Source organism: Ailuropoda melanoleuca, chromosome 3 (assembly GCF_002007445.2).
Source record: "Ailuropoda melanoleuca isolate Jingjing chromosome 3, ASM200744v2, whole genome shotgun sequence".
NCBI lineage: Eukaryota > Metazoa > Chordata > Mammalia > Carnivora > Ursidae > Ailuropoda > Ailuropoda melanoleuca.
Window position 1 is genome coordinate 16,670,992 of NC_048220.1, and position 23,861 is coordinate 16,694,852.

Here is a 23,861-nt window from a genome sequence, read left to right on the forward strand (position 1 = left end):
ACAGCACCCGCATCTCCTATACTCACAGATAACCAAAGGAGTCGGGGTTTCCTCTAACAAAGCAAGTGCATTGTATCACACTCCACAAAATCTGTGGCATGTTATGTAACATTTCCTTTTTGGTTTTTTATATAACATCTTTCTACAAAAGCTTTCTTTTGTATGCAGCTTTCAAAAAAAATCTGAGTGGTAATAATCTTTCTATCGTATTCTGTAGAACACTTAACCGAGCTTTTACTGGGTGCCAGTCATGGTGTCTGGCTCTGGAAATACAAAAATGCTAGATCTCCTGTCCTCAAGGAAGCTCAGCGCCCAAAAATTTCAACAGGACTTCACCAAGTCTGGGCCTGCAAACTCCAACAAAGGATTTCCGAAAAGACAGTATCAAACTAAGACAGTACGTTACCTGCGGACACGTCACATCAGAAGGCACACGTCACAAGGACAAAATTGACATAATTTCCCAACGCTAAGCGTGTGGCATGTCTCTGCCATAAGGCTGTAAGCGTGCGGGAAGTTCAAGCCCTATCAGCTACAAAATGACCCTGATTTTCCGAAACACATAAAACCCTAAAAATCTAAGCGCGTTTTTTAAGGCACCTTTCCCAAGCACACGTTTACAGCGGGTATTCAAAACTTGCCACCCAGCACAACCGTCCAAAGCGGCAGCGGGGCGGGGGCGGGGGAGGGGGCGNCAGCTTCCATTATACACGCCCTCGTTTTCCTCACGGAGCCCGAGCTCCTTCAGCCAAGCGTACTGGGCCTGATTGATGAGCAGAGTGGACATGAAGGCGGCAGGCCTATTCCAAGGGCCCGAGAGCTTGCTTCCCCTCGCAACGTGCACACACAGCTGGCGAGGAACGCGCCACATACTGAGCCCCAGACGCGCGGCGCGCCCGCGCCCCCGGGAGCGGCTGAAATAGCGCCCCGCGCCCCGCCCCCCGCCCGGGAGAGCCCATTGGGCAGGCCGGGCCCCGCCCCCCGGAGCACGCCCCCGCCTCGGCCCAGGCCAGCCTGGGTCTTCCGGAGGCGCGCGGAGCTCGCCGCGGCCAGAAACAGTGGGGTGCCTCTAGGAGGAAGTGAGATGGATACCGCCATCTGGTGAAAGACGCCGCAAACCTTAGCTCCAGCTAGAAATTCTTTCCAGCAAAATACCGCTTCTAAAGTATCCTAGCTTAGAGCAGGGCTTGTCCGGCGGTCTCGTGCGTGTACTCACCTGGCCGTCATGTTACATGCACATTCTGATTCGGCGGATCTAGCCTGGGGTCTGGGAATCGACGTTTCTAACCAGCTCTCAGGTGATGGTGACGCGGCTGTTTGCCCGGAGTAGCCAAAGGGCGTTTCTTGGTGGAAGGAGGGAGAGGGTTGTTTTCACTGCTCTGTTAAATTACAAATTCGAGTTTTCTAATTAATGAAAAATGTTAAATGATGACACTGCCTTCTAAATATCCTGCCAGGGTATATTCTTGCTTTTGAAGAATAAAGACAGTTTTGATCAATTCCCTTCATTCTCCATTACTTCAGTTTTCCTGCAGTAGTCTTCCACTCACTCCCCCAACCTCCCACCACGCGTAACCATCCCACCTCCCATCTCATTCCACCATAACTAGGCCCACCCTATATAACGGACATACTAACATCTCTATCAGCATGATTTGGATGTAGGTTAAAAATATATGTGCACTCTTGGGCGCCTGGGTGGCTCAGTCCATTGAGCATTCCACTCTTCATTTCGGTTCAGGTCCTGATCTGGGAACCCTGAGATCAAGCCCCATGTGGGGCTCTCCGCTAGTGGGGGAGTGGGGGGGGTTGTCTGCTTGGGATTCTCTCTCTCCCTCTGCCCCTCCCCCTGCACGAGTACTCTCTCTCTCTAATAAATAAATATTTTATATATATATCTATCTATATATATATAGATAGATATATATATGTGCCTGGGTGGCTCAGTCAGTTAAGCTGCTGCCTTCGGCTGAGGTCATGATCCCGGGGGCCTGGGATCAAGCCCTGCAACCAGCTCCATGCTCATCAGGGAGCCTGCTTCTCCCTCTCCTGCTCCCCCGCTTGTGCTCTCTCTCCCTCTGTCAAATAAATAAATAAAATATTTAAAAATACACATATACATACACATACACACACACACAAATATTCTCTGGAGCTCCTGGGTGGCCCAGTCGGTTGAACCTCAGACTCTTGGTTTTGGGATCTGGGGTTGTGGGATGGAGCCCCATGTCTGGCTCTGCACTCAGTGCAGAATAGGCTTGGGCCTCTCTCTCTCTCTCTCTCCCTCTGCCCCTCCTCCCCCCCAAATAAATAAATAAATATATATATATATATATATACACACACACATTATACACACACACACACACACACACACACACACACACCACTCTAGAATCAATTGAGTTAATAGGTCTCTCAGTGATTTCCAACAGACCTTTTGAAAATATTCCTCCAAACTGCTGGTGGCCTTCCACATTGCAGCCAGATACACTAAGTCCCTTTGATTCTATGCACAGCCTGTTTTCTTCCCACTGTGCTTTTGTCCTTTGCGATTCTCTCCACCTGTGAAACTTCCATCTCTGCATTCAAGCTTGAGCTTTATCCGGTCCATCCTTAGGGCTCAAATAATTGCAACAAATACTCTGGCATATCAAACACCTACCAGAAAGTAAAGTGGGCGCTGCATATACAAGAATGATGCTTCTGTTTGTAAACGTTACATTTTTTAATAAATATTTTTTTTAATTTTAGATTTTATTAATTTATTTGAGAGAGCATGAAAGGCGCGGGGGGACAGAGGGACAGGGAGAAGCAGACTCCCTGCTGAGCAGGGAGCCAGATGTGGGCGGGGCTCTATTCCAGAACCCTGGGATAATGACCTGAGCTGAAGACACACACTCAACCAACCACCTGAGCCACTCAGGCACCCCTAAACGTTACCATTTTTACCTGTCATCCTTGCATGGCTCCACAATTCCCAGCATTGTACCAGGCTCATGAACACTTACATGAATGAATGAACAAATGAACCATGAATACACCTGAGGAGCAGTAGGCATACACACCTTGTCCAGCACTGGTGATCTATCAACAGCCCAGCTGCTATCTTCATCCACCCCTAGGACTGAAGCCCTAATTTCCCTCGTTCTAAAGCTCAGATTTTTTTTCCCCCCTCAGACATTTAACTGAGAATTTAATGCTTCTCACTTGTGGCTGCTAGCAAGATTCCTTATAATTGATCCCAACACCACAGTCTTCCTTCTCTTCTCCTCCATTTAACTCAGGAAACATGTACAGATGCACTAAATTTTAGGAGCAATACATAATGCCCTCGAGGAAGGTTAGATTATTTCTCTTCACTGTGTCAAGTAGAGAAGTTCATGGCTGTCTCTCTAAACCAGTTCTAGCAAAAATAGACACCAGCAATTGCCTACATGGAAAATGGAGATTACATCTCTCTCTTCTACCTCCGTTTTTCAAAACTACTTATCCGTGCCCAATAGGAGGTCAGGAAAAAATTATAAGCAATGAATTTTGATGGGGCAGAGCAGGAAGAGATAGAATTAAATGATTCATGAGAGCACATTTCATATATGAAAGAGAATTAAGTGAATCATATATAAAAGCATATATAAAAACTGCAAAGCCCTACAGAAATGTCAGTATACTGACTGAACTCAGGGCACCTAGAAAGAATTCTGTATTAGAAGTGGCAGAGTCTGCAAAGAGCCAATCCTGCTTTCCAATGACTTATCAAAGGCATCGTAGCTTGGTGATTAAAGCAAGGACTCTGGAGTCACAGCATTGTAACAAATGAACAGTGCTTATGATGTGATGTCCTCAGTGAATGCTAGAAGCCTTCATTCTTCAAAGATAGCTACCAGGAGGCAGAGGGATGTGACCTGAACACACATGCTTCCCCAAGGCAGTAATACAGTAGAGAAATCACCACCACCCAGGATACAATTTCAGTTTTGCAAATGCAAAACCTGATTTATCAGAGCATGGGTGAGTGCCACTATTGCTCTGGGCAAACTCATTAATCACGCTCACAAAGAAATGATGCTACAGCTACAATGCTGGCATATTCTTTTACAGGGAAAATTATCTTCGGAAAGAACCAACAATTCACATCCTATAATCATGTCATTCTCTCCCAGGACACACGCTACCTATCTGGTTGTTTAATGAGCCCAGAATCAGAAGAGTTATTGATTAATAATATATGGTTCCAGATTTTTTTTTAAAAAATTTTTAAGGATTTTATTTATTTGATGGGGCGCTTGGGTGGCTCAATTGTTAAGCCTCTGCCCTCCGCTCAGGTCGTGATCCCAGGGTCCTCGGACTGAGTCCCACATTGTCCTCTCTGCTCAGCGGGGAGTCTGCTTCTCTCTCTGCCTGCCTATCCCCCTGTTTGTGCGCGTGCTCTCTCTCTCTCTGACACATAAATAAATAAAATCTTATGGGGAACCTGGGTGGCTCAATTGTTAAGCCTCTGCCTTCCGCTCAGGTCATGATCCCAGGGTCCTGAAATTGAGCCCTGCCCCACATCCCCTACTCAGCAGGAAGCCTGCTTCTCCCTCTCCAACTCCCCCTGCTTGTGTTCCCTCTCTCATTCTCTGTCAAATAAATAAATGAAATCTTTTTAAAAAAGGGGGGGGTTATTTATTTGAGAGAGAGAGAGAAGGGGCAGAGGGAGAGTGAGAATCCCAAGCCGACTCCATGCTGAGCACAGAACCCATCTCAGGGCTCGATCCCACGACCATGAGATCATTGCATGAGCTGAAACCAAGACCGGTCGCTCAACTGACTGAGCCACCTAAGAACCCCTGATTCCAGCTTTTAATAGCCTCAAGCTAAGATAGTCTCCCCAGCATCTGAATTAAATGATAGATTCAATGCAATCCCAATCAAATACCAGAATTGGCTAGCAGATCTCAAGTTTAAATGGAAATGCAAAGGATCTAGAATAGTCAAAACAATTTTGGGAAAAATGAACGAATTTACATTACCTAATTTTAACAATTATTATACAATTGTACAATTATTATAAACCTGAGTAATCAAGACAGTGTCACATTGGTGGAAAGATAGACATAAAGATTAATGGAATAGAATAGAGAACCCAGAAGTAGATTCTCACATACATAGTCAATTTTCAATAAAGGTGTCAAGGAAATTCAATGGGGAAAGTAGACCCTTGTCAACAAAAGGTACTATATTAATTGGATATTCACATGCCAAAAAAAATGAACCTTGACTTTCACTTCACATTACATACAAAAATTAACTCGAAATGGACCATGGACCTAAAAGTAAGAACAAAAACTCTAAAACTTCTAGAGGAAAACAATGGAGAAATTCTTTAGGATGGGGAGCTGTTCTCTGCATTTTATAGTATTTAGCTGCATCCCATACCACATAGCAAAATGTTAATTATAGCATGAAATTTGACTCCTACCTCACACCATTCAGGATCAACTCCAAGGGGACTGCAATTCTATGTAGGAAAGATAAAAAATAAAGTTGTCTAAGAGTTAGGAGACCTGGAGTCAAGACTCAGCTTAAATAGTTTAGCTGTGTAATCTCTTTTCATTGTCAAAAAGGGATTGGACTAGGTCTTAGATCTTAAACTCACATTTCAAAAATCTATATTCATTCTTTTCCATTCAGTCTAGAAACTTATCCCAAGGAAATAATAAAACAAGTTTGTAAAAATATTTGTCAATTGCAAAATTGGCTACAGCCTATATGGACACCATCAGGGACTAAATAAATGATGGTACTTCTATGCAACCAAATGCTAGTTGGTCATTAAAAAGGAGCTAGATCTTTCTATTTTGGTATAGAAAGGTGTCCAGGATAAATTGTTTCATTTAAAAAAATTTTTAAGATTATTATTATTTTTTATAAGTACAATCTACCCCCCCCAAAGTGGGGTGGGAACTCATGACCCCAAGATCCAGCTGTATGCTCTATGGACTGAACCAGCCAGGCATTGTTTCTTTTTTTAAAATTATATTACGGGGGCGTCTGGGTGGCTCAGCCGGTTAAGCATCTGCCTTGGGCTCAGGTCGTGATCCCAGGACTCTGGGATCAAGCCCCGAATGGGGCTCCCTGCTCAGCGGGGAGTCTGCTTCTCCCACTCCCTCTGCTGCTGCCCCTTCTTGTGCTCTCCACCAAATAAATAAAATCTTAACAAAAAATAAAATCAGATCGTAGAATAGTAAAAGGTACAAAAAATAAGATCCCCTTTATGTAAAAAAAAATCCATAAATATTTCTTGATCACCTATCATATACAATAAGTCATCGGGCTGAACACTGGGGAGAAACGACAGTCAGTAAAACAGACATTCCAAGGGAGAATGAAGACAAAAAAATATATAAAAATACACACAGGACTACTGACGTCATGAAGAAAAATAAGTGTTCAAGAGTGAGAGTAGAGGATCTTGTTTTAGTTAGGGTGGTCGAAGAAGGACTCTCCGAGGTGGCGGCATTCAATCGGAAAACCTAATCGGAAAACCTAATGGTGCAAAGAATGAGGTGTCAACTCCTCCAAGCAGAGGCAACAGCAACTGCAAAGGCCTTAAGCCTATGCAGAACAAAGGATGAATGCCTGAGGGACAGCTTGAGCAGCGCCATTGCTGCTTCAGAGCCAGAGAGGACACAGATGGCTGCACTTGCCATGCTGAGAACTCAACTTACTGTGTGGAGCGAAGTCCCTGGAAGGTCTGAGCAGGGGAATGACCTCAGGTGCTGTCTGAAAGGCCCTGCAAGAAGCTACAAAAAGAGTGGGTTGTGCAGGAGCAAGAACGAGAGCATCTTGCTGAGGAATGTGAGGCTAAGGGAGGAATCCCCGACCGCAGCTGTCCACGTGCAACTTTAGGTTTGCACCAAAACAGAGTTCGGAAGACAACGCGCCAAAGCGCTGGGGAAACAGGAGATTCATTTTCCCTAAGTGGGGCAAGCGGTGCACAGTTAGTCATGATTATGCGTATTGCTCAACGTTGACCCAGGCGTGCGGAGAAGGGCCGGCGCGGGCCGTCGGGGCGGGAGCGGCCCCCTCGCGGGGGCGCCCGAGCAGCCGCAGCCAGCCGGACCTTCCGCCGCGCCGCCGGAAGTGCTCTCCTGACCCGCCGCGCTTCGCCGCGGGAAGATGGCGCAGGACGCCGGCGACATGGAAGATGGGCAGCTTTCCGACTCGGATTCCGACATGACGGTCGCACCCTGCGACAGGCCGCTTCAGGTGCCGGTGAGTGTAAAGGGCAGGAGGGTCATTCGGAGCCGGGAGCGCGCAGCCCCGGCTGCGAGGAGGGGCGGGCGGTGGTGCGGGTGAGGGGCGGGCGTGCGGAGCCGGGACTGCAGGAAGGGGCAGGCGGCTGTGTGGAGGAGCAGCGGGCGGGTGTCCCCGGCCGGGTCGAGGCACGCGGGCCCCGGCGGCGGAGGGGAGGCGCTGGGCGGGGACGCGACAGCGGGCGGTCCGAACCCTGACCCGGCATGTTGTTGCCAAGCGGGACGGCGAGGCTTGCGGCCTTCTGCTGGCGGGCGTGCGGCCGTTTCTTCTCCGCCTGCAGTGTGCCGCTGTGGGTTTTCCAGACTTACGGAGTGCCCCCACTGTAGCGTGATTAGGTTGTCCCGGCCCGGCAGATGATGCCCCAGGATGTAGAACCTGGGGACAGCGGGCAGACACATCTTCGGGCGCTCCTTTTCGCCATGATCAGATAGGGAGACTGAAAACCGGGAATGAAGTTCATCATTTGCTTAAGGACCTGGCTTTCCATGTCCCCATCAGACCTAGTTTCGCCATGCAATAATGTGGCACCGGGTTTTGTATTAACCTCCCCGTTTTCTAAACGGGAGTTTGTCTTGATTGCCTGCTAAGTAGCACACACTATGAGCGGGCTTTGTGCCAACGTGCCCGCATTCGAAAACTGGCGCCTCCACTGTGTGACCAGTGGCAGGTTATTTAGCCTAGTGCCGCAATTTGTATAATGGGAATGATAAGATTACGCCACTGATAGGGTGTTTGTAAGGATTCAGTGAGTCATACAGTAATGCCTGACAAATCTTAGATGCTGTAGTTATTTGAAAATGGTAAGACTGCCTCTTTATTGACTTCAATCATTCCTCCTGCCGCCATTTCTAGCACATAATAGGAGCTCAGCAAATACTTCCTTTGGTACAAAACACAAAGGTGTTCCTCTCTTTTTTTTTTTTCTTTTTTTAAGATTTTATTTATTTTAGGGAGAGAGATGGGGGAGGAGCAGAGAGAATCCCAAGCCCACTCGGTGCTGAGGTGGAGCCCAAGGTGGCGCTTGATTTCACGGCTCTGAGATCATAACCTGAGCCCAGACCACAAGGCGGTTGCTTAACCAACTGAGCCACCCAGAGGCCCCAGGGTGTTCCCTTTTGCATATAAATGTCTTCAGAAATTGATAGGAAGTCTTCAGAAATTGATAGGAATTTAGTTTTTCAATCTTTTGCAGGTGGTTTTACATAGATTGACCCATGACTTGTTAAACGTAATGCCATGGACTGTGCAGTTTTAAAAAATAGTATGTCAGGGATCCCGTCCCATAGAAGTTTACTATCTATCTTAAAAGAGTGTGGTCACTAAACCGTGTAAAGGAAGTTGAATGTGTCCAAATGCAAGAAAGACATGTTTGGAAAGAAAGAGAACATACTCTATTATAACTGTGTTAACCTTTAAAATAAAACTTACCAGTTATCTTACCAGCAAAAAAGGGCTTATCCTGGAACAGCAGAGAATCACAACTCTGAACAAGCAAGCTAGGGCAAAACTATAGGCAAGTGGGAAACGAAGAGGAATACTCTTATAGAGGAAGTGGAGGAGTTGAGAGGGGCTGTAAAAAAGCCCACTGGAGTAAACTGGGAGTTAAAAGTGGTTTTTTTGGGTGCCTGGGTGGCTCAGTCTGTTAAGCATCTGCCTTCAGCTCAGGTAATGATTCCAGGGTCTTGGGATCAAGCCCTGCATCGGGCTCCTTACTCCTCGGGGAGTCTGCTTCTCTCTCTGCTCCTTCCTCTGCTTGTGTTCTCTCTCTCTCTGTAAATAAATAAAATGTTTTAAAAGAAAAAAGTAAAGTATAGTGGCTTTTCATTGACCGAGTTGGGACAGTCTCACTGGCTGGGCTGTTGCCAGGCAAGAAGAAAATCTCTTGCTGTGTTAGTAAGGTATAGGCTTCTTCCTGTGGGAGGTGCAACGTCAGGTCTTTTCCTTTGATAGGACGTGAGAACTCCCCCTTCAGGCCTCCTGACTTCGTTTCAGTGAGGTTTCCTTTTAATTTTCACAACTGCTATTCACAATTATTGTGCATGTCGTTTTCAGGCATTCTGACAATAGCTGAAAATACTGAAAATCTTCTAATGTGGGAATTAAAGAGCTTTTTAGAAAGAGGCTTTAGAACTAAGTTCTGTGTTAGCTTTAGAAATCGAATTTGTGGTTTTAAAATTGGCAAATTCCGTATGGAACTTTAGTAGGGACTGGATTGGCTTCAGAGATTCATTGAGGATTGTTCTGCTTCAATGGTCCAGCTGAATCCCTAAATAATTTTTTTTAAATAGCACATGGTGGGTGGATTTAATGTGTTTGGTGGAATTGATTGTATTTCCTTTCACTTGCAGAAAACGTTAGGTGGGGACAGCACAGTGAGGCCCTTTCAGGGCACTGCAACACCATGTGCGCCAGTATCACATTATCGGACTGTTAAAAATGTGGATTCAAGTGAAGAGAGTTTTTCTGATTCAGATGATGATAGCTCCCTTTGGAAACGCAAGCGACAGAAATGTTTCAACCCTCCTTCGAAGCCAGATCCTTTTCATTTTGGCCAGAGCAGCCAGAAACCACCTGTTCCTGGAGCAAAGAAAGTTAACAACATATGGGGTGCTGTGCTTCAAGAACAGAATCAAGATGCAGTGGCCACTGAACTTGGTATCTTGGGAATGGAGGGTACTATTGACAAAAGCAGACAATCCGAGACTTACAATTATTTACTTGCTAAGAAACTGAAGAGGGAATCCCAAGAACATACAAAAGAATTAGACAAAGAGCTAGATGAATATATGCATGGTAGCAAAAAAATGGGATCAAAGGAAGAGGAAAATGGGCAAGGTCATCTCAAACGGAAACGACCTGTCAAAGACAGACTGGGGGACAGACTAGAAATGAACTATAAAGGCCGGTATGAGATCACAGAGGACGATTCGCAAGAGAAAGTGGCTGATGAAATTTCTTTCAGGTGAGCATTAAAATTTGGCTTAGAAATGAAAACTTGACCAACTATCTTCCATTTATAGGAAGTAATTCCAAATGCATTAAGGATGATGTTTTTTTTGAGATTTTTTTAATTTTAGGAATGGGCTTATTTGATTATGGGAATATATCTGTGTTTACTTAAATTTGGACAGACCTGATAAAATAATGAATTTCGTAAGCTTTTATGAACTTTTTTTTTGCTTTTATGAACTCTTTTTTTTTTTTTAAGATTTTATTTATTTATTCATTCGACAGAGATAGAGACAGCCAGCAAGAGAGAGAACACAAGCAGGGGAGTGGAAGAGGAAGAAGCAGGCTCATAGCGGAAGAGCCCGATGTGGGGCTCGATCCTGTAACACCGGGATCACGCCCTGAGCTGAAGGCAGACGCTTAACCGCTGTGCCACCCAGGCGCCCCTGCTTTTATGAACTCTTAATGACTCTTGTTATTCAGTGCTTTGGAGCTCTTTAGAGCAAAGCATATCTTTTAAAATCATGGGCATTTGGCTTTTGCTTTGTTTTGTTTGTTTTTAGTGTTTTCAAATATTCATGACCTTTTATAACTTCATTGAGGCATATTGTACACATGATAAAATTCACCCATTTTGGGTCTTGTTTAGTAAATTTATCAGTTTTACGATCATCACCATAAACCACTTTTAAAAACATCACCCTAGTAAGATCCATCATGACTGTATGCCTGTTTGAAGTTTTTTTTTTTTTTTTAAGATTTTTATTTTTTTATTTATTTGACAGAAAGTGTGCACGCATGTGCACACAAGGGGCCGCGGCAGGCAGAGGGAGAAGCAGGCTTCCTGCTGAGCAAGGAGCCCCATATGGGGCTCGATCCCAGGACCCCAGGATCATGACCTGAACCGAAGGCAGACGCTTAGCCAACTGAGCCACCCAGACTCCCCTAAAGTTATTCTTTGTTCCTGTCCCAGATAACTGCTAATCTGTTTTCTGTTGGCATACATTTGCATTTTCTGGACATTTCATAATAATGGAATCATGCGGTATGTGGTCTGTATGTGTAATGTTTTGGAGATTTGTCCATTCTGTAGTAGTTATCAACACTTAATTTTTTTGGTTTTTGGACATATACAAACATCCATATTGCTATTCCACTTTTTGACTATCATGAATAATGCTGTCTGAGTTTTGACATGCAGGTATGAGGACATGTATTTTAATTTTTCCTTGATAAATACCTAGAAGAATTTCTTGGTGTATGGTAAATTGATATATATATATTTTTTTAACAAGTTCAGATTTTGTTTAAGTTTTTCTTAGCTCTAAGTTATAATGAACAGTGTCACAAATTTGAAAACAGATACGGTTCAAGAGTAATTATGCTAATACTGGACTTTAACCTACAGAGTGAGTTTCGAATTTGACTGTTGGAAAGGAATTTAGAGATTTTGTATACCAAAGCCTTCATTTTACAGCTAAGGAAACTGAGACCCAGTAGTTAATATGGCTTGTCCAAAGTCACAGTTTTAAGTGTCAGATTTGGAACTAAACCTTGGTTACTCTGTTCCTAGCCCAGTGCTCTTTCCCCGATAATGCACTGCCTTTTGTTGAGAAGGAGCAAGAAAACCAGGTGTAGTTAGAGAACTGGTAGAACTTCCATGTTAATCCTCCTTCATGTCTGTGGAGTGTGGACTGTGACGTGAGAAGTGTTAGTTAGGCTTCCTATGTTTTTACCTCTCAGTGGTAAGATGAAAGTAAGTACCTACTTCATAAGGTTGTTGAGATAATTAACTGAGATAATGCATACATAGTTTTTAGGATTGTGCTCGTCCCATAGTAAGTCAGCAGTACAAACTAGCTATGGACAATGTTCTGAGGCAGAGAGACTGAGTATCCGCTTTAAAGCTCCCACACATCTCTGGATTTAGGAGAACTAACTTGTAGGCATGGTGATTGAAAGTACAGTATATGTTTGTTACTTATTTTACAAGAGTGGACTTACCTTCTTTTGCTTTTAGGCTTGCATTCCTGTTGCTGGATGCACATTTATTTTGAAATTCACCGTAATCCATTAAGGCAAAATGAAGAGGCTAGTTCTGAGACTTGAAATGGGACCTTGAGTTTACTGTCTCCTTGGGTGACCCAAGGCGGTAGCGTTGGCATGTCAGTGATTCTAAGGTTAAATATTGAAGATTACAAAAAGGAGATGTTAACCAGAATAGGATTTTGATTCTACTTGGGGATTGAACTGGAGACAAAGGTAGATTTCTTCCACTTTATACAGCAAATAAAGAGATTAATATTACTTTACTCTATTTGTTCCTTATCAGGTTGCAGGAACCAAAGAAAGATCTGATCGCGCGAGTAGTGAGGATAATTGGCAACAAAAAGGCAATTGAACTTCTGATGGAAACTGCTGAAGTTGAACAAAATGGTGGCCTTTTTATAATGGTAAGACTTAACGGCTTTGTTGTTTCCATTTTATATTGTGTTTCATGTGATTTTTTTTTTTTAACAAAATAAACTTGTCTCTGTTGGATCTCTTATTTGTCAGTATATTACAGTGTGGCTCAGATTTTTAAAAACTGGGTTTAAAAAATTATGTATAGTTAGTTTTTGCAATTACTACTTTCCTTACAAAAACCATACAAAAATTGTATCCTGTTAGTGTATAGTCAACAACACATCTCTTATAGGTTTCATTGAGAGTAGGGGCTGAAATTTTAAGAAAACAGTCTGGAGGGAACTTGGAAACTCAAATTTTAAGAATACGGGTTTTAGAGTTTGGGATACCTTGTTTTGAATTCTGGGTCTGCAACTTACTAGGTGTGAGATGTGGCTAAATTATTCGACTTCTCAGAGCTTCTTTCTCCAGGTGCAAATTGGGGCCTAATCCTGTGTTAGAAGGATTGGACAAGATGATACACAAAAAATACCACAATGTGCCCAACCCTTAGTTAGCAGTGATGAACGGACATGTTGCTTTGGGTTCATTTAATTCATGCATTCTTAAAAATTGGTTCTTGGGACCAAAAAAAAAAAAAAAAAAAAAAAACCACCCACATATATATGTATAAAACCAGGTAGATACACAGTGTGAGTGTTAAAGTTCCATGGAAGGAGGAGTGAATAGGAAAAAGTCTGAAGGCTCCTGGGGTAGGGGAAGCAACAGTGAATAAAAACTTGAGAAACACTTTAGTATTTGTTTTTCTTTACACTTTACCATTTTGTTTTCTGTTGTTTTAACTGAAGTATAGTTGTCATAGGAAAATAATTTCAGCTGTACAACATAGTGATTTGACAATTACAAACATTACAGAATACTCACCACAATGAGCGTAGTTATCAGCTATCTCCATACAAAGTTATTACAATATTTTTTTAAAAATAAAAGATTTTATTTATTTATTTGAGAGAGCGAGCACAAGTGATTGGGAGTGGCAGAGGGAGAAGCAGACTCCCTCGTGGGCAGGAAGCCCAACTCAGGGCTCTATCCCAGGACCCCGGGATCATGACCAGAGCTGAAGGCAGACACTTAATCAGCTAAGCCGCCCTGGCGCCCCAAGTGATTGCAGTATTATTGATTATATTCCCGATGCTGTGCTTTCCATCCCTGTGACTTTACTGTGTCACTGGAAGTTTGTACCTGTTAATCCCCTTCATGTAGTTTGCCATTCCCCACCCCCTGCCCCTCTGGCAACGACCAGTTTGTTCTCTGTATTTATGCGTCTCTGGTTTTTTTATAAGCAAGTTTGTTTTGGTTTTTAGATCCTGCATATAAGTGAAGTCATCTGGCATTTGGCTTACTCTTTCTGGCTTACTTAGCATAATATCCTCTACGTCCATCCGTGATGTGAATGGCAAGACTTCATACTTTTTTTAATATGATATTTTATCATATAGGTATAGATATAGATAATCTTTAAGCATCATTGGACATTGGACATCATATTTTGACTATTTTAAATAATGCTGCAGTAAACATAGGGGTCCATGTTGTCTTTTCAGATTACTGTTTTTGTTTTCTTTGGCTGAATACCCAGCAGGAGAACTGCTGAATCATAGTGTATTTCTATTTTGAATTTTTTGTTTTCCATGCTGGCTGTACCAGTTTACATTCCTACCAGCGGTGCACAAAAATTCCCTTTTCTCCACATCCTCACCAACATTTGTTATTTCCTCTTGTCTGATACTAGCCATTCCGACAGATGTGAAGTGAGAAACACTTCACTGCTTGAGAATGACAGAAAGAGCACCCACTACTCTGGTTAGGGCCCCATCACAGGCAACGGTACTTTAATCCCATGTGGTTTTGGAGATTTCATTTAATTCAGCTTTCACCGCAGGGTAAGGGTGAAGTTTGAACGGCTCCTTCTTATTTGCTCCTCATGAATCCGAATGGTAACATCACATGAGAGTGAATCAGTATTATGCTGTGGAAATGGAGAGAAAAGAAACCAGTTAGAATTGATAACATTGGCTGAGGAAATGGTGTGTGAACATAGATTATAGAAGTCAAAACAGAACTTGACAAGAAAACAAATTACAATAATCATGAGTGTACTAGCACTCTTGTTTGTCACTGCTCAGGTATTTGGATTTTTGTTTAGTTGAGCCCAAAGTTGCAGATTCATTGATATCTTTATACTGAAGTAATAAAAGCTTTATATCGTAGTGAGCTAGTGGAAATCTGGTTGTTGGAAAGATGCAAATCCAAATTCACCTTCTTTTAATGGACATTTTTTTTTCTTTTTTGAAGATTTTACTTAATTATTAGAGAGCATGAGCGAGGTGAGGGGCAGAGGGAGAGGGAGAAGCAGACTCCCAGCTGAGCAGGGAGCCCGACATGGGGCTCGATCCCAGGACCCTGAGATCATGACCTGAGCTGAAGGCAGACGTTTAACCGACTGAGCCACCCAGGCGCCCTAATGGACATTTTTCTTGTCCAGTTATTTATTGCTGTGTACTAAGCACTGTTAGAGACACAGCAATCTTTCATTGTAGATGGGGGTGGGAGGGAAATAATGTATAAAGAATAAATGTATCTTCAGTTATGTTAGAAAGTGATAAACACTATGGTAAAAGAAATAGATCACGTGAAGGTGTGGAGAAGAAAGGACATTGCAGTTAAACTGTAGTGATCAAGGTAGACCTTATTATTTCTTTAGGTACCTTTCTGTTTAAAAGATGCTTTAGGCCATTCATAGGAACAGTCTATACAGTATCATTTTTCTGTTTCTTTTTGTAGAATGGTAGTCGAAGAAGAACACCAGGTGGAGTTTTCCTGAATCTCCTGAAAAATACTCCTAGTATCAGCGAAGAACAAATTAAGGTAAAAATTATAGTGTCCTTGGCTTTTAAGATCTATCATAGTTTTACTTCTTTTTGGGTTCTAGCTTCAGATTCTCTTAATTCGCACCACCTGTTCTGCCTTAGATGACCAGTTCTGTCATTGTCTTGTTTCAAGTAAAACATGTGTCTTTGTAAATTCTGTCTCCTCTTTTTCTTCCCTTTCTAAGCCAAGGTCACAATTTCCTTTGTCTCTCTTTTCCTGGTCTTTTAGCACGTAATTATTTTTTCTACCCTCCTCCTACTTTTTATTAATGAAAAATTTCAAACATGCACAAGAGGTGAAAGAATAATAGGATGAATTTTGTACACTTAGATTTAGGGGTTGTTACTACTTTGAGATTCTTAACCTTACAGTTGTTTTTCTGTACCGTTTGGTAATAATTAGCAAACGTCATGACACTCAGCCCTAACTTTTTTAATAAGAATCTGTCAGTAATAAGGATAATTTCCTACATAGCTTCACCTAAGAAAAAGAAAAACAATTTCATAGTGTCATCTAATATCTTGACCTTATTCCAGTTTCCTAAATTGTCCCAAGAACATATTGTCTATCTTTTTATCCTCCCCCAAACCAGGATCCTGTCTAGATTTCCACATTTCATTTGTTGTATCTCTTTTGCTCTTTTTTTTTTTTAAGATTTTACTTATTTATTTGACAGAGAGAGACAGCCAGTGAGAGAGGGAACACAAGCAGGGGGAGTGGGAGAGGAAGACGCAGGCTCCCAGCGGAGGAGCCTGATGCGGGGCTTGATCCCAGAACGCTGGGATCATGCCCTGAGCCAAAGGCAGACGCCTAAGGACTGCGCCACCCAGGCGCCCCTCTTTTGCTCTTTTTAACCCCCCACATTTTCTTTTGTAATTTAGACCTTTTGAAGAGTCTGAGGTGGTTATCTAATAGAACGTACCACATTCTGGTCATTGTCTCCTCGTGGATTTCTTTCATTCATTCATCTGTCTCCAGTAGTTCTTAGAAACTAGAATCTAGGCTCTTCAGGATTAATCATTTTTATGTTACCAGAATGTCCTATATGGAAGTTCTTTTACAAAGTGAGATTTTCATAGCTCAGAATTTATCTTTTAATTTGTTAATTAGGGAACATGATGACATTTAGCAGATATGATGAATTTGGAAAACTTGCCTCTTGCATAGGAAAGAGTGGTACACAGGCAACGCAGGTGCTGTTCGAGGAGCTTTGTATTCTCTTTTTTATAACAGTGGGTAATGCAGGTCGTAGGAACATTGCTGAGCCATTTATAACGCTGATGAAGACAGATAAAAGCCACTTCTCTTGAGCTGCCACTCTTTCTGAGTTTACTTTACATCTGCTCAGTGTTAGATTTTTTTCCTCAAGTTTTCGGCTGTCCACGTCCAGTTATTTTTAAAAAATCTATTGTTGAAATTCCTACAGGAAACGTTACTGTTACTGCACATTTGAAATCTCTTGTCCTTAACTGCCTTTTTTCCTCATTGGAACAGTGACTTTGGCAAATTCATAACAGTGTAATTTTCCTTCGGAGCACATCTATTGAGTAGTAGAACAGAGCTTATTGCTTACTGCGTTCTCCCTCCTCCCCCACTCTGATGCCCCACAAACACTGTGTACACTGAGAAGGAACATGCTTCTAAGGACCGTGAAACATTGTTTGATAGTAAAATGTCAGAAAAGTAGCATGATGTGTTAAAAAGAATTCTCTAACACTCAAAATCTGGGTTTTAATCTTAATTTTGCCATTTAGTAATCATATGACTATGAGCGGATCACTTTCTCTCCCTCAGCCTTAATTTTCTCATTTATAAAGTGGGGTCTTTAGTAAGTGCCCTGCCTATTGAATAGAGCTTTAAAAGGATTAAATAAAGTGGTATCTGGAAAAGCTTCTTGTAGGTAACTAAACTTTGGACAATTTCCACAAGCAGAAGAGAAGAAAATAATATTATTCACCATGTCCCCAGCACTGTGCCAGATATTTACAGGACTCAATCTGTACCAGGTTCTGGCAAAGTGGATGTCACCATGGTGTGCACATGAAAAGTAATAAAAATGATCTGCCTGGGATTGCGCAGAAAACTGACTTGAAACTGGTTCTTTGAAGTTCAGTTCTTCTAACTCATTGTGGAGAAGGAGATTTTAATGTTGGTAGGTTATGTTAAGCTACCAGAAACATTGCATTATAACAACAAACAGAAACATTTGGAATATCTAATAATAGAGGAGTGTTGACCAAGAGGGACTTTTTTTTTTTTTTAAGATTTTATTTATTTATTTGACAGAGATAGAGACAGCCAGCGAGAGAGGGAACACAAGGGGGGAGTGGGAGAGGAAGAAGCAGGCTCATAGCAGAGGAGCCTGATGTGGGGGCTCGATCCCATAACGCTGGGATCACGCCCTGAGCCGAAGGCAGATGCTTAACCGCTGTGCCACCCAGGCGCCCCAAGAGGGACATTTTTTAAATGAATACTAAATTTTTTAAAAAGGCAAAGTACAAATTTAGAACTAAATAGAGGCATGGGACAATTAATTGATACGTAAAACACCAAAAAGTTACCAGTGATTTGGTCTGCTCTAGGGGATTATAAATGTTTGGCTTTTAAGATATTTCTGTGTTTTTCCAAATTTTCTGCATGTGCATGAATTGAGTCCTTTTGTTATTAGAGGAAAAAACGTAAAGCAAATAGAATTTCATCATAGGTAATTTCAGATCATCTAAATGATAATGTTATAATTACTGTTTTGATCACTATAATGCTGACAATCATTCTGTAGAACTTGGAAGCCAGAACGGAACTGAGTGGGTTTGTTTGCGGTTTTTTTTAATTTGATTTCATTTTAGTATGTGACATACCATTTTGTTTTGGTTCGTTGTTGTTTAAGTTTTGTTTTGGAAAATACAAAGTTTGTGAGAGAAAAAAAGATTAAGAGTAGTTAAAAGTTAATTTGCTATATTTTTAAAAAGCTCAGCTATAATGGTCTCTCTCTGCAAATAGTATACCATTTAGGTTCTTAACTTGTAAAATTAATTCTGTGTGGGTAGATATGGATGGGAGGACAGCAAACTTCTCTCGGATTATCCGTTGTCTGCGTTTGTTGTAACAACAGGTTACAGCAGCGTTTCTGTGGGCCATTGCCCCAGTTCTGTCATGTTCATAACCTATGGAATGTTGTTCCTTTTCAATAAGGCTTGATGTATTTGGAAACAAAGGGGAAACTTTATAATTTTACTTAGTGTTGCCAAGCATTGTACTACTTAGAATTGTTTTTTTCGAGATGCTTGGATGTGCTTTTCCATGAAATGGAAATACTTCCCCTTGCAGCTTCTTTTTATCTCTCCCCTTGACAGGTAAGTAGACTCTTGAAAAGGCTATGAATTATCACAATTTTGTGAAGGCAACACGGTGGGTTTTGAGAATGTGAATTTGGGGAACTAATATATGAGCTTACACTTTATAGCTTCATATGTTGGCTCTGCAGTCTTGTGCCTTCCTTGCCTCGTCTGATTTTAGTCTGTGTGCTGCCGAAGCAGGCACTCACTTTCCTCATCTGAAAAGAAGGATAATCCCACTTCATAAGGTTCTGGTGATGAGAATGAAAAATCCTTAGCACAATACCTGGCATGTAAATGTGCTCATTCAGTAAATGCTGCCTAGCTGAAGTCACTTTTTTTTTGCCCTTCTTCCACTTCTTACTCACATGTGTACCCTCCTTACCGCCAATCTTGTCATTTCTTTAGCAGATGATTTTATTCCTCCTTTCCATCAAAGCATTCATCTTTTGAAGATTTCCCTTGTTCCCCAACTTTAGCACTCCTTACGCCTTCCTCTGCTGGTTCTCAGTGCTGCTTGTAGCTATCCAGCAGAAATATTAGGAGAGGCACTCCTTTCTTTCACCATCCCCCATAGTACTTAAATAAGAAGGGATTTGTGATTTGTGCGCTTTAAGAATATAATAGGGAGTGACTTGATTATAGCTTTTAATAGTCCCTTCCCAGAAGATCATGCAGTGTCAAAAGTGTGTCTTGCCTATCCTAACTTCTCTTTTATACCTGAACCGTCTCAGTTTTAGCATAGTCATTTTGGCCTTCTCTTTTGTGCCTCGTGGTATAAGTTTTTGACAGATAATACATTCTCCATGTTAGGTACAGTAACATTTTTTAAGGGGTGGATTTTTTCCATTCTGTAGGTTACGTGATCTTACTTGGTCACACCCTTCAGGCGTGGCTTGGTTTCTTAGCATGTGCAGTCACATATGGTTATGATGCCATTTCAGAGTTAGTAAACCTTTATTCCAAAGACTTCTGTTTTGTTGGGACAAATTATATTTTATTTAAATCCTGAACGACATGATTTTTCTACCGTATCTTCCCATTTAGGAAGCCTGTCACTATAGAGATGGTACGTTATGGTTGAATAAGCATGCTCCCTGGAGCGAACATGAGGTTGAGTTTGAATTATAGCTTCCATCCTCTGGTTGCAGTGGGGACTTCCCTGCTATCTCAGACTCTGTGTCCTATTAGAGTCTAATAATATTTGTTTGTTTTTTATGAGAAATGAAGATAATGAATGTAAAGGAAGGGCCTGCCTTCTAATGAAAACATTCAGTAAATGGCAGTTTTTACTTCAAGTCTTTCCTTTATCGTAGGACATTTTCTACGTTGAAAATCAAAAGGAGTATGAAAATAAAAAGGCTGCTAGAAAGAGGAGAACACAAGTGTTGGGAAAAAAGATGAAACAAGCAATTAAAAATCTAAATTTTCAAGAAGATGACGATACATCACGAGAAACTTTTGCAAGTGATACGAACGAGGCTCTGGCCTCTCTTGATGAGCCGCAGGAAGGCCACGGAGAGACAAAGCTGGACGCAGAGGAAGCCATCGAGGTTGATCATTCGCACGATTTGGACATCTTTTAGTACATTTGGAAGAATAAGCCTTTTTAGAATAACCTTGTAATAAGCCATTTCTACTGAAGTTGCTTTGTTTTACTTTGCACTGATACACATAAAAATCTGGAGAGAAAGAACTGTTTTCTTGTTTAAAATAAAGTTGAATCTGTAGGGAGATGAATGTTATTGATAGAAACATTTCTCATGTCTGAAAAAATACTTGTAAGTATATATAGCAGAGGATTTAATTTCTCAATCTGTTGCATGTGTTACTTCTTACTAGTTGATAATTACTTTTGTCCAGATCATTGTAACATGCCATTCAAAAATTTGTTTTCTTTTTCTGATTTAACCTTGCAGCAAATTATGATTGGTTTCAAAACATTCCATTAAAAGCTCCTAATAAGGCACATAAATCAGTAAGCTATTGCAGATGCATTCAAATTTAGTTTTTCTGTGTTTTAAGAACTTTTAGGCAGTTTTAAGGACAGAGACTAAAAGTAGGTTTATACTGATGGCTCTTTACCACTTATTTGTCCGGAAGTAAATTAACATCAGAAGCTTTTCAAAGAAGTACTGGTTCTTAACTTTAGTTTCATTTTTTACTTCTTTTTAATTACTTGCTCATACACTAAATACTGAATGTGATCCATATCTGTGTAATTACTATGGACATTTAAAAAATTCACAGTGGTTGCCTGCCTAAGACTGTTTACCTTATGTTAAGGAAGTTGGGTATTAAAAATGTTACATCTGCCTGAAATGTCAAGTTATTCTTTTTTTTTTGAAGGAAATAAGGGTAGTTAAGGTGTTCTAAGAGTTGACTATAGTTTACAAAATAAATTAAGCAAAAATCTGTAGGAAGCAATTATAAACTATTCTTTACAGACAATAGAGTCTTTCTGTAGTTCCTGGAATACATAGTCATTGAAGTTGGAACTAAGGATGTAAGTGAGAAAAGAAGAGGAAAATGGTTATTGGTTGCTTTTTATTCGTAAAGAATGCAAAAATAAAATTAGATTATGGGCAGTCCTTAATGCGCTTCAAATGCCTTTTTTTTTTTTAAGATTTATTTATTTAAGTAATCTTTATACCCATCCTGGGGCTCGAACTCAAGACCCCGAGATCACGAGTCTCATGCTCCTCTGACTCAGCCAGGTGCCCCTCAAGTGACCATTTTTTTAAATCTCAGATATTCTTGCATAAAATTGCTATAGCCAAGAGAAGAAAGTATTTTAAATAGGTAACTGAATATTGTTTCTGAGATTATTCACAAGAGGTGATTTTAAAGGTGTAATATATTGGGAAAGATAACATTCAGTTCACTGCCACTTTGGTGGGTTTTTTTTAAGATTTTATTTGAGAGAGAGTGAGTGAGAGAGCACGAGCCGGGGAGTGGAGGGATGTAGAGGGGGAGGGAGAAGCAGACTCCCCACTGAATGGGAGACTTGAATTGGGATTGCATCCCAGGACCCTGAGATCATGACCTGAGCCGAAGGCAGATGCTTGACCGACTTAGTCACTGAGGCTCCCCTGTCACTTTAAATGCCGTACATTTGTGTAAATACTGCTAAATTTTCTAATGAAAGTTAAGGTTTTTGAAGGGCATTAACATCTGAGGTTACATCACCTTCACTAAATGGTCAGTCCTGGTTCATTTTTTTCTTTCTTTCTTTTTTTTATCTATCTATCTATCTGTTGGAGAGAAAGCAAGTGCAAGTGACCAAACAGGAGAGAAGGGGCAGAGGGAGAGGGAGAAGCAGGCTCTCCACTGAGCAGGGAGCCTGACATATGGAGCGCAATGCCAGGACCCCCGGAATCATGACCAGAACCGAAGGCAGACGCTTAGCAGACTGAGCCACCCAGGTGCCCCCTGGTTCATTTTCCCAGTAGTTGTTGCCTCCCAGATTTCTGGATTACATCCTAATGTTAAATAGAAAGCCAACACTTGAGGTGTTTTGTTTTGTTCCTTCATAATCCATTACATTTTATTATCAATACATCTTGGATTCTTATCCTGCACTTTTACCAAAACGTACTCAAGTTTTGAAAATATCTAAATAACAAACAGCAATCAAAATAATTCTGCAGAGGGGCACCTCTTGGAGGCATATGCTGCGGGGATTGATGCAAAACATTCAGCAGGATTTTCGATGTGTCCCAGACAACTTCAATCATTAGTGTGAAAGAACTGCCTTAACCTCGCAGAAGAGACCCTATTCAGGGTCAGTATCTTGAGGTGGCAATTCCAGGGTAGGAAGCAAAGGCACCTCACGGAGCCCTGTGAGCTCTACCGAGAGCAGCCTCAAAAGAGAAGCACTGAGACATGGGTACTGCTATTGGCTGATAGCTTTAGCTGCCCCGTTAGCCAGCCTTCAATGTGCAGGCCACACCAGGACTAAGAGCAGATGTATGAGAAAGAATCTCACTGTGATGTTTCCTCTTTAAAATAACATCTTGGCCACCAGCTCCGCTGAGGATCTACCCATCTGCTCCTTGGTCAACTCAAAGCACCTGTAGATGACTTGTTGCTGCCTTGTGTCCTCACTCACCACCAGCCCCCCATGTACGCCCATGGCCAGATCCCCTGAAGGCATTTCTCCACGTCTCTGTACACTTCTGTAGTTTTGCTTAACAATGATTCCCACGACTGGTGGCGAACTTCTGCATCCTACTGGGGGAGATGGTATGTCCTCTCAAGACTTCGCAGAGTTTTGGGGTTCATGGTCTTCTCCAAGACATGCTCCAGAGGCCAAATGACCTGGTCTGAATGGAGTGAGGGTCCCAATGGGGCACAGGCCAGAGCCCGGAGTCCTCCCCAACACTTCAGTTTTTAAGGTTCTTTACATTAAAATTACTCGTCTTTAAAGCTTTCTGCCCATCTACATCTAGAAATGTCTATCCAGGGACGCCTGGCTGGTTCAGTTGGTAGAATGTGTGACTCTTGATCCTGGGACCCATGAATTCAAGCCCCATGTTGGGCGAGGAGATTACTTAAAAAAAAAAAAAAAGCCGCTCCTGGGCAGCTCAGTTGGTTAAGCGTCCGCCTTTGGCTCAGGTCATGATCTCAGAGTAGAGTCCTGGGATTGAGCCCCGCGTTGGGCTCCTTGCTCAGTAGGGAGTCTGCTTCTCCCTCTCCCCCTGCCTGCTGCTCCCACTGCTTGTGCTCTCTCTCTGTCCCTGTCTCTGTCTCCCTCTTATCTCTCTCTTCCTGTCAAATAAATAAAATCTTAAAAAAAAAAAAAAAAAAGGAAAATGTCTATCCAAACTATGGTTAGGTATATACTGAGTTAATTGTATCTGGCAGTAATTCTTGCGGCTCAGCCTAACTTCTTTGTGCTCGCTGGCTATGGGATTGACACGATAACCCTCCACCTCT

At 41.9% G+C, this 23,861-nt stretch overlaps 2 protein-coding genes across 2 annotated transcripts in view; one reads left to right on the top strand and one right to left on the bottom strand.

The window, feature by feature from the left end:
• The window catches only part of ALDH7A1 (aldehyde dehydrogenase 7 family member A1), a 39,617-nt gene extending 38,706 nt beyond the window's left edge, over nucleotides 1-911 (bottom strand). Inside the window, exon 1 of the mRNA XM_034655728.1 lies at nucleotides 545-911. Coding sequence (XP_034511619.1) covers nucleotides 545-871 — 327 coding nt within the window. The 5' untranslated portion in view covers nucleotides 872-911. The remainder of the gene's footprint in view (nucleotides 1-544) is intronic.
• Nucleotides 912-7,104: 6,193 nt separating this feature from the next.
• On the top strand, nucleotides 7,105-21,519 carry PHAX (phosphorylated adaptor for RNA export). The gene is made up of 5 exons (XM_002918075.4): nucleotides 7,105-7,260; nucleotides 9,651-10,264; nucleotides 12,584-12,704; nucleotides 15,502-15,585; nucleotides 20,240-21,519. Exons 1-5 carry the CDS (start codon nucleotides 7,165-7,167, stop codon nucleotides 20,507-20,509), a joined length of 1,185 nt encoding a protein of 394 aa, XP_002918121.1. The 5' UTR covers nucleotides 7,105-7,164; the 3' UTR covers nucleotides 20,510-21,519.
• Nucleotides 21,520-23,861: the final 2,342 nt, after the last annotated feature.

Coding starts and splice junctions, on each gene's coding strand:
- PHAX (XM_002918075.4), top strand. CDS start 7,165: ATGGCGCAGGACGCCGGCGACATGGAAGATGGGCAGCTTTCCGACTCG. Junction 7,261..9,650: donor ACAGGCCGCTTCAGGTGCCG/GTGAGTGTAAAG, acceptor TTTCACTTGCAG/AAAACGTTAGGTGGGGACAG. Junction 12,705..15,501: donor ATGGTGGCCTTTTTATAATG/GTAAGACTTAAC, acceptor TTCTTTTTGTAG/AATGGTAGTCGAAGAAGAAC.